This window comes from Piliocolobus tephrosceles, chromosome 10 (genome assembly GCF_002776525.5).
Source record: "Piliocolobus tephrosceles isolate RC106 chromosome 10, ASM277652v3, whole genome shotgun sequence".
NCBI lineage: Eukaryota > Metazoa > Chordata > Mammalia > Primates > Cercopithecidae > Piliocolobus > Piliocolobus tephrosceles.
The window spans coordinates 22,226,141-22,236,933 of record NC_045443.1 but is presented as its reverse complement, the minus strand read 5'-3'; the positions used below and the strand labels follow the sequence as shown (position 1 = coordinate 22,236,933).

The 10,793-nt window shown below is 36.9% G+C and overlaps 1 protein-coding gene across 1 annotated transcript in view; it reads left to right on the top strand.

The window, feature by feature from the left end:
• ABCC9 (ATP binding cassette subfamily C member 9) overlaps window positions 1-10,793 on the top strand; it is a 141,681-nt gene that overhangs the window by 108,488 nt on the left and 22,400 nt on the right. The window contains exon 30 of the mRNA XM_023208931.1: window positions 1,636-1,738. Coding sequence (XP_023064699.1) covers window positions 1,636-1,738 — 103 coding nt within the window. The remainder of the gene's footprint in view (window positions 1-1,635; window positions 1,739-10,793) is intronic.

Genomic DNA, 10,793 nt, shown 5'->3' with positions numbered 1-10,793 from the left:
ATAGATAGATAGATAGATAGATAGATAGATAGATAGATAGATAGATAATCTTTATGGTTCATGTTCATTGTCTCAGTAAATCTTATAACCCTTTGAACGCCCCCCTCACCATTTAGTTATTCTCTATATTCATCGCTAAAAAGGTCAGCTGGAGGGTAAGGTTGGACTGCTTAGTCCCACAGCAGAGTAGCCATTCAGGCCAGGTCCTCCTGTGCATGGCAGCACGGCATTTGGGTCACGGATACTCAACTCAAAGTGAGGTAATTATTTGGCTGTGATTGCTGAGTTCTCTGATTATTGTAGATTAGAGCTTACTGTCCGACTGAATTATCTGTCTTTTTTGACATATTGGAATGATCAGATTGACTGGATAGATATCAAGCGTCTGCTTTATATTGGCCTGTATGGATTACTTCAGTGGGCCAAATGGAGACCCCACCCAGGATTTCTTCATTCTTTGACATGTGATGATTTATTATAAATTTTAACAATTTTACTTAAAAATTGGGGAGGCGAGTGGGGGAAGTCTTTTATCAAGAAGGAATCACTGCCATTCTGTCAAATGAAGTTTGGTTATTTCTTGCAAACATAACCCATAGATGGGAGGTCTCTATAAGACAAGCTGTGACTGCAGAGAGTGAATAAATCACATTTTGATTTGGTATTTTCCCCAGCTTCAAACCAGTTATTTTTATTATATTATCCAACCTTCCAATGTTTCTGTTATACAGGGAAAATAATTGAGAAATAAAAAGAGACTATGTTGTGATTTAGAGAAGATTTTTTTCTACCACGTAGCATGAATTTCTTTGAGATGTTGGCTCAGATGTTTAAATGGATAGGGCTTTTAGTAACTGTTTCATTTGTAAAATAGGTTACACAGAACTTGGTGTGATTTTATTGAGCACCAAGAATTAACTAATTTGTTGAAGATCAATATCCAAACGATATATATCATAGAACCCTGAAAGTACACAGACCAAATTCCTTTTATGAAATGACCATCCTTACAAATACTTTAGAATTTGGGGGTGTAGAACATTTGCCATCATCTCTAGTGTCCCCCATCCTCTACTTGTTGCCACCCCAGTTTTTTTTTCCTTTGGTTTGCAGAAATATTAGGAAAAAAGATAATTTTAAAAGTATATTTTTGCCAATTGCAAATGTATAGTATTCTGTCTTCCCTGGTTCTGATCTAGCACCTCCCACCCACTCTAACTGTGTTGTTTGGAAAAGTAAAATAAATGCCACAAAGTGTCGGTAGAGTTGCATTTCTACACAATTTATCTTGGTTTTTGTAAGGCCTTTTTAATGTAGTAGGCTATGCCTTGTTCTCATGGCTACAATAATTATGTGAAAATGTATGAACTGATCTTTAATGTAATGTTGTTGTTAGAAGGACTCTTTTTCCTAGTAAGGGTATAAGAAAGGAAATAAACACTTGACCACACCGTCTCTACTAAGAATGCAAAGAGCAGTAGCAACTGGTCTTTATTTTAAAGTAGAAATCTATTTACTGATCATTCCATGCCATCAGTTTGTCACTATGTTGAGTAAATAGTGTAGTAGTAAGTGTGACTGTTTTTTATGACCTCTCCTGTTGTGTGGCTAACACTGCATTTTTGTTTTCTGCAGGCATGAAACCAGATTTAAACAACGTATGCTGGAACTGACGGACACAAACAACATTGCCTACTTATTCCTCTCAGCTGCCAACAGATGGCTGGAGGTCAGGACGGTACGTTCATTTCATGATTTCGAAATGGAAACCAAATAGAGAAGACGCCTGCTGCAAAGAGGCAGACAGTTGTAAAAATTAGCTTTCCACTGAGATTCAGCACTAGCTTCACATTTTCTGAACTTTAAAATAGCTCAGGTTTGTTTATGTTACAGATGAAGTCTGTCATAATGTTTTAGCTAATGACAAGACAAATAGCCCAAAAAGCAAAATTTCATTTTGTGTTCATTAGTCTCTAGATCACATAAGTTAATGGAATGGCAAATATTTGTATAACATCAATTTTTTTTTCCAAAAGAGTACATTTGGCAAGTGAACAGATGTTCTCATTTCCTTTATCGAGTTGGTCCCACCTGGAAGGATGGCAACTTTCTACGTTTTAAGCCAGTGGAGGGTCATGTTAGTACAAAATGTAGAAAACTACGATTAATCATTTGTTGCCTTCTGTCTTGAATAATATAGAAGAACAAGCACAAGCTTTGGCATCACACAGACTTGGTCTAGCAAGTTAATTTTAGTCCCAGTTCCTCATCTATAAAGTAAGAATGTGTACCTTGTATGGGCATTGGATTAAAAGTAACATAAATCCCCTACTACACTGATTGGCAAATGCATTCAAGAAATGTCTTTTGAATGCATGCACGAATGAATAATGACTGGTACCTGCCCTAGTAGGGGGTTCATAAGCCAATGAGCTGGAGTATCAAGTAGGAGAGATGAGAAAGGCATTCCAGAAGGCAAGGAATATAGTTTGCAGTCTGTACAGTCTGGAACATGGATAAGCTACTTTGGCGGTAATGGTGAGTTGAGTGTAATTTTTTTTAATAGGTATTTGCCAGTTTTGAAAAGAAAAAGCATGTCTATCTGTACTATTGAGAGAATCTTATTTCCACTAATTGCGTTTCAGTAATATATAGGCTTTCCTTCAAAACACAACAGAAAAGAGAAGGAAGATGGTAAAGGGATTTTAATAGGGTAGAAATGAAGGAGCCCAAGTTAAAATCTGAGTAGTTGATTGACAGATACAGATTAACCTAGAATCTTAGACATCCTTGTGAGCTTTTGTTATCATGATTTCTCACTGGTTTATAGAGATTCTCTACAACTATATTTAGTCATTATGTAGAAATTATTCAACAGCACCACATAGTTATTTTTCACAAAGTTTTGATAGAAGTATTGTTTGCTGATAAATTCCCTCAAGGTAGCTCTGACCGTTGGAAGAAGGCAGGGCAGAGTTTCTTGGGAATTACATATAGATAAATAAAGGCAAGTGAAGTATTACTTAGGATTTATCACAAAACCAAAACATTATTCCCAAACCCTATCCAAACCATAATTCTATAATTCCTTGTTTTGATATGTGAGTGTCTGTGTGTGTAATTTCTGTTGTTCTATAAGGGAAAAAATCATATATGAATAATATAATTACTGATGAAATAGCTTACTGAAAGAATATCCTGAAATCATAAGGGAGAAATGTTAGCAGTTACCTTTGTATCTGGTTTTCCTGAACTTGAAGATCAAGTATGTCTTTTAGGGGCAAGCATATTTGCCTTGGACTTGAGGTGAGAGTCTGACCGACTCCTGTTTCTACTCTTTAGCACTTCCTGTTGTCAGGTTAATGGATAAGTGTTGAACAAGAATCTTCAAGCAAACCATATGCTCTGTTCTCATAGCCAGAAGACAAGATATTAGAGCCTTAACACTGCCAAGAAAGGGAAGGTCAGGAAAAATTAGAAAGGAACAGCAGCCAAACTCAGAATGGTTTTGTTTAGTTTGATTCATAACCCAATACTTTAACCCCCACGTGAAAAAGCAGTTGAACCTGCCTAAATATAATAGAATCTATATCTTGAATTCCACCTGCAAAAAACAAAATACTGACACTTCAAACAGGAAGGGCAGAACAGGCCATTCATTTGGTTACTTTGTAATACATTTGTTACTCTTCGCTTTCTGTGTATTAGAATCCTTCCAAGATTTGCAATCTAGTCTTATTACTAGAACTCTCCCTTAAAAATTAATATAAAAGACTGAGGAGTATTTTATTTTCATTTCTGGTGGGCAAAGATATATTTTGGCAAGAAACGTTTGTTGATTTATTGCAAAGTTCCAGGCATATCTGCTGACAGAAGTCAAGGTTCAAGGTCCTTTGGGTATGATTTGCCTCCATCCATTGTATTTATGTGTCAGTAACTTTATATGGATAAACAATTGTACACACGCACACATACACACTCCTCTAGACAATCTCGGAGATCCACTGTGAGACCAGTCAGATTCACTGTCACTCTGCTCTTCTGAGTGAACTGAGAGTTTTCATTGGAACCAGGTGTATTTAAATATGAATACTATAATCCAAGAACATATGCCACAGTAGGAGTGTTAAATAAGGTAGATGACTTCTCCTGGGGAATAACCTTTTCTCTCAATTGTGCACATATAAATGACCTCATTACTACTGTGTTTCTATGGGCATGTCCACATCACTGGAGACAGAATTTTAGTTTGGAATAACTGGATCTTGTGTGAGAAAAATGAAGTTGAGATATAGGACCTTGGAGACTAGGGTGTGAACTGTTCTCTACACCCCACAGCTGGATATATGCTGCCTCGTAAGTCACTTTTTAAAAAAAGTAATAAAAATTTCTATTTGGCCCAGTACATCTGCATTGATCTTATCTGTGGTATGGTCACAACCCCCTCTTTGTCATATTACTCAGTAAGTTCACATAAATACCTGCTTCTAGCAAATATTCTCAGAGTTCCCAGAGCAGGAACGCAACCAAAATGGTACAAAGAAGGTCACTTCATTGGGCATAAATTAGAAGAGGCAAGCAGGATTTCTTCACACAGATTTCACTAACTCTAATTCATGGACTCAGAGCCATAATGGAAATGGGAGAAAACATGATATCATTGCTTTCTGTGGCTATGTTTCCCCTCCCTTCCTCTTCATGCCCAGTTTTAACTTTCCAAAGTCATGTCACTGCTGTTAACAGAAAATCTCAAGAAAGAAGAGAGAGAAACCAGAGTAGAAACACCTTTTGTTGAATTTGGGAAGTTCTCTGAACCTCATCCAATTTTTGTTTATCTTTTTTTTTTTTTAATTATACTTTAAGTTCTGGGATACATATGCCGAACCTGTGCGTTTGTTACGTAGGTATACACATGCCGTGGTGGTTTGCTGCACTCATCAACCCGTGATCCACATTAGGCATTTCTCCTAATGCTATCACTCCCTTAGCCCCCAACGCCCTGACAGACCCCAGTGTCCATGTGTTCTCATTGTCCAACTCTCACTTATGAGTGAGAACATGTAGTGTTTGGTTTTCTGTTCCTGTGTTAATTTGCTGAGAATGATGGTTTCCAGCTTCATCCATGTCCCTACAAAGGACACGAACTCATCCTTTTTTATGGTTGCATAGTATTCCATGGTGTATGTGTGCCATATTTTCTTTATCCAGTCTATCACTGATGGGCATTTGGGTTGGTTCCAAGTCTCTGCTATTGTGAACAGTGCTGCAGTAAACATATGTGTGCGTGTATCTTTATAGTAGCATGATTTATAATCCTTTGGATATATACCCAGTAATGGGATTGCTGGGTCAAATGGTATTTCTGGTTCCAGATCCTTGAGGAATGGCCACACTGTCTTCCACAATGGTTGAACTAATTTACCCTCCCTCTAACAGTGTAAAAGCGTTCCTATTTCTCCATATCCTCTCTAGCATCTGTTGTTTCTTGACTTTTTAACGATCGCCATTATAACTGGCATAAGATGGTATCTCATTGTGGTTTTGATTTGCATTTCTGTAATGACCAGTGATGATGAGCTTTTTTTCATATGTTGAGATAGAGACATGAAAAACACTTCAAAAAAATCAATGAATCCAAGAGCTGGTTTTTTGAAAAGATCAACAAAATAGATAGACTGCTAACCAGACTAATAAAGAAGAAAAGACAGAAGAATCAAATAGATAACAATAAAAAATGATAAAGGGGATATCACCACTAATCCCACATAAATACAAACTACCATCAGAAAATGCAATAAACATCTCTACGCAAATAAACTAGAAAATCTAGAAGAAATGAATAAATTTCTGGACACATACACCCTCCCAAGACTAAACCAGGAAGAAGTCAAATCCCTGGATAGACCAATAAAAAGTTCTGATATTGAGGCATTAATTAATAGCCTACCAACCAAAAAAAGCCCAGGACCATACAGATTCACAGTCAAATTCTACTGGAGGTACAAAGAGGAGCTTGTATCATTCCTTCTGAAACTATTGCAAACAATAGAAAAAGAGGGACTCCTCCCTAACTCATTTTATGAGGCCAGCATCATCCTGATACCAAAACCTGATAGAGACACAACAAAAATGGAAAATTCCAGGCCAATATCCCTGGTGAACATCATTGCAAAAATCCTCCATAAAATACTGGCAAACCGAATCCAGCAACACATCAAAAAGCTTATCCACCACGATCAAGTCGGCTTCATCTCTGGGATGCAAGGCTGGTTCAACATATGCAAATCAATAAACATAATCCATCATGTCAACAGAACCAATAACTAAAACCACATGATTGTCTCAATAGATGCAGAAAAGGCCTTTGATAAAATTCAACACCCCTTCATGCTAAAAACTTCAATAAACTAGATACTGATGGAATGTATCTCAAAATAATTGTTTATGTTTTTTTAAAAATATAGAGCTTTCTTTTCTTTTCCCAGTCATGTTAAGTAAGAGTTAAGACAATCATGATTTATCCTCTTTGTCTGCGCACAGTTTTCCCTATGGAAGATCTAGCCTTGCCTACCATATTCATTTCATATTCATTTTGAATTGCGAAAAAAAATAAAGGCCATAACACACTCAAATCATAAAAGGACAAGAGACTAAAAGAATAAAATAATTTGGCTGGTAGATCATTTGGCTGGTAGAAAACGGCTAGACTGTGGCTGGCCACCAGAGTTGCTTTGGCAGCAGAGGGGACTGTTTTTCCTCTGGGTGCCAAGTGAAGCCTGCCATGGTTGAGTGCAATGTGTCACTATAGCCTAACCTCTGAATGCTGCTTGCGTCCTTTCGTTCAGCAGTGTTTTCTCTTCATCCCTTTGCACTAAACAATTCCAGTTCTTTGGCATTGGTGTTTTCAGTTGCAAAAATGGTGTAACTTTATCTAAAGGGTGTCTTTCCAAGGCTTTGTCTTGCTGTGTGGTGAAAGGATAAAAGAAAATTCACATCAAGAAGCCAAAAATAAAGACTTTAGAGTCAACAGGCTAAAGTAAAAATGGTCTTTAGGGTGAACTTGCACAAGAGTCTAGTTTGTGAGAAAACACTGCTTTTTTGTGTGTTCACAATTCAACGACAGACAGGGATACAGTGATCTCGTAATTTGGAGGTCCTAATGTATTCTTGCAGATACCATAATGTGCTCCTGAGTGCTATATGAAGGAGAGGGATCACATACTTTTCGGTTGCTATTAACTATTTACAAGGCTGCTTTATAGAGAATTACAATTTTCATTATAATTCTAAATATAGATAGATGTCTTTGAATCACTAGAAATCTGAAAAGAGGCCTCTCTTTTGACATGGGAATCTTCTGGTGGGGAGTATTGAATTCACAAAATTGATGGAAGTTATAATTTACTATTCTACAGATAAAAGCTCTCTTTTGAAAGTAGATAATTCATCTATGTTGTAACTTCTGTTTCCTAAGTTCAGTCTCCCGTTTCATTGTATCATTTGGATGGAAGGTGGTTTTCACTGAGTAGATTGCTTAGGATGTGTAAGGCTACAGCAGTAGAATAAATGCTATTAGTGATCCCTAAGTACTTGCTGTCCTCTGTGAAAGTTATGCAAACCATCTGCTTCTCCTTTCTTAGTTTATTGCGTCTAAGCCATTTTGCTACTCACATATTTGCAGAGGAATGGAAAGATGTAACCATAGGGTCACTTTATGGTTCATTAAAGTTGTTATGTTTAACAGTAAAGGAAGTGAAAATCGGAGACTTAACGAAAGCATTTTTTTATTTTTATGTTTTTTTTTTTTTTTTTTTTTTTTGAGATGGAGTCTCACTTTGTTGCCCAGGCTAGAGTGCAGTGGCACAATCTCAGCTCACTGCAACCTCTGCCTCCCCTGTTCAAGCGATTCTTCTGCCTCAGCCTCCCGAGTAGCTAGGACTACAGGTGCCCGCCACCACACCCAGCTAATTTTTTGTGTTTTTAGTAGAGACGGGGTTTCACTGTGTTAGCCAGGATGGTCTCGATCTCCTGATCTTGTGATCTGCCTGCCTCGGCCTCCCAAAGTGCTGGGATTACAGGAATGAGCCACCGCGCCTGGCCACAAAAGCTTTTATGTTAGTTATTAATTTCACATTCCTATACTACTGTAATATTTGAAGAGAAGTGATTGAAATTTAGTGATTTTGCTGTATATTTTTTGAAAGGTATAGTACAAAAAGGGGCTTCATCCCTTATGCAAATCAAGATAAAATTCTGATCAGAAGTCTTTAAAATATTTCCAGTACTTTAGGAAAAAAAAACAAAAAACAGTTTTTAGCAGTGATAATAATCCAGCAGTGAGCTGGAAAGTATCTAGTTAGTATGATGAAAAGACAGCCTGAATGGCTTTTTCTTTAAAAAGAAAGTTTAGGCCGGGCACGGTGGCTCAAGCCTGTAATGTAATCCCAGCACTTTGGGAGGCCGAGGCGGGTGGATCACGAGGTCAGGAGATGAAGACCATCCTGGCTAACATGGTGAAACCCCGTCTCTACTAAAAATACAAAAAACTAGCCGGGCGAGATGGCGGGCGCCTGTAGTCCCAGCTACTCCGAGGCTGAGGCGGAGAATGGCGGGAACCGGGAGGCGGAGCTTGCAGTGAGCCAAGATTGCGCCACTGCACTCCAGCCTGGGCGACACAGCGAGACTCCGTCTCAAAAAAAAAATTAAAAATTAAAAAAAAAGAGAAAGTTTAAAAATATTTTTTAATAAAATAACTTTGTTACAGGTACCAAACTATAGACATATTGGCTTTCAAACTATAATATCTATTTGAATTTAGTAGATTATAGATTTTGAAAATCAGTTCCTCTTCTGAAAATTTTGCTATAAAATGTACCTCTAAAACTATCTTTCTTTTGCTGAAGGGTCAAAAATATTTCTAAAACATTTTAATATATGAATTTGAGCATATTTGTATTGCTGGCCTAATAACTAATAATATCTAGCGATCGTATTGAAAATTATACAAGTAGTTTTGAAACATTAACCACGTGAAAGGGGCCCAGAAAATATATACTGACTACAACTTATTGATGAGTCTTCTCCTTTTTCTCCCATCATCTGTTTTCACTTCTTTTGCTGGCCCTTTTGCCAGAATAACACTATCTACCTGTTACCAGAATTATCATTTTAATTCAACAGAAACCAGTTTAAATTATCATGTAATCAAATCTACCATGTCATTCTTTACAGTGGGTGAATTCGGGAACCCAATTTAGAATACAAAGATTTCCATAGTAAACTAAACTTAATAGAGAGAAATTGACTGCATAATGTTTTACCTTTCCTTTATTATATTTATATTCATATTACTCCCACTTTTAAATTTCCATTTATTTAGACCCAGTGATTTTTGATATTTCAGTCAGCTATGACCTTGTTATATTCTAGTCCAAATCTGTTCTTTATAAAAAACACAGCAACAGCATTTTGTGAGTTTTTTTTCCCACAATTAAAATAGTAAAAAATATATATATAATAATTTGAAACTGAATAATGAAATTCACGAGTTAGATAAAAGTACTTTTCGCTTTAGAAAAGGAAATAACTCATAACACTTAAACATAACGAAGTTTTTTTAAGAGACTCATATTACAGTTCTAAATGGACATGGGAGTTAAAAGATTATAAAACTCAGTGTTGGACTTCCCACTTTATAAAAAATACACCCTTGTGGTATCTTTATATGTTCAGCTCTTAAAACCTGGAAATGAGATTGGTAGAGACTTAAATGATTCATACAAATCCTAAAAGCAGCCATCTGATCTTTGACAAACCTGAGAGAAACAAGAAATGGGGAAAGGATTCCCTATTTAATAAATGGTGCTGGGAAAATTGGCTAGCCATAAGTAGAAAGCTGAAACTGGATCCTTTCCTTACTCCTTATACGAAGATTAATTCAAGATGGATTAGAGACTTAAATGTTAGACCTATTACCATAAAAACCCTAGAAGAAAATCTAGGTAGTACCATTCAGGACATAGGCATGGGCAAGGACTTCATGTCTAAAACACCAAAAGCAACGGCAGCAAAAGCCAAAATTGACAAATGGGATCTCATTAAACTAAAGAGCTTCTGCACAGCAAAAGAAACTACCATCAGAGTGAACAGGCAACCTACAGAATGGGAGAAAATTTTTGCAATCTACTCATCTGACAAAGGGCTCATTTCCAGAATCTACAAAGAACTCAAACAAATATTTAAGAAAAAAACAAACAACCCCATCAAAAAGTGGGGAAAGGATATGAACAGACATTTCTCAAAAGAAGACATTCATACAGCCAAGAGACACATGAAAAAATGCTCATCATCACTCGCCATCAGAGAAATGCAAATCAAAACCACAATGAGATACCATCTCACACCAGTTGGAATGGCAATCATTAAAAAATCAGGAAACAACAGGTGTTGGAGAGGATGTGGAGAAATAGGAACACTTTTACACTGTTGGTGGGATTGTAAACTAGTTCAACCATTATGGAAAACAGTATGGCAATTCCTCAAGGATCTAGAACTAGATGTACCATATGACCCAGCCATCCCACTACTGGGGATATACCCAAAGGATTATAAATTATTCTACTACAAAGACACATGCACACGTATGTTTATTGCGGCACTATTCACAATAGCAAAGACTTGGAATCAACCCGAATGTCCATCAGTGACAGACTGGATTAAGAAAATGTGGCACATATACACCATGGAATACTATGCAGCCATAAAAAAGGATGAGTTTGCGTCCTTTGTAGGGA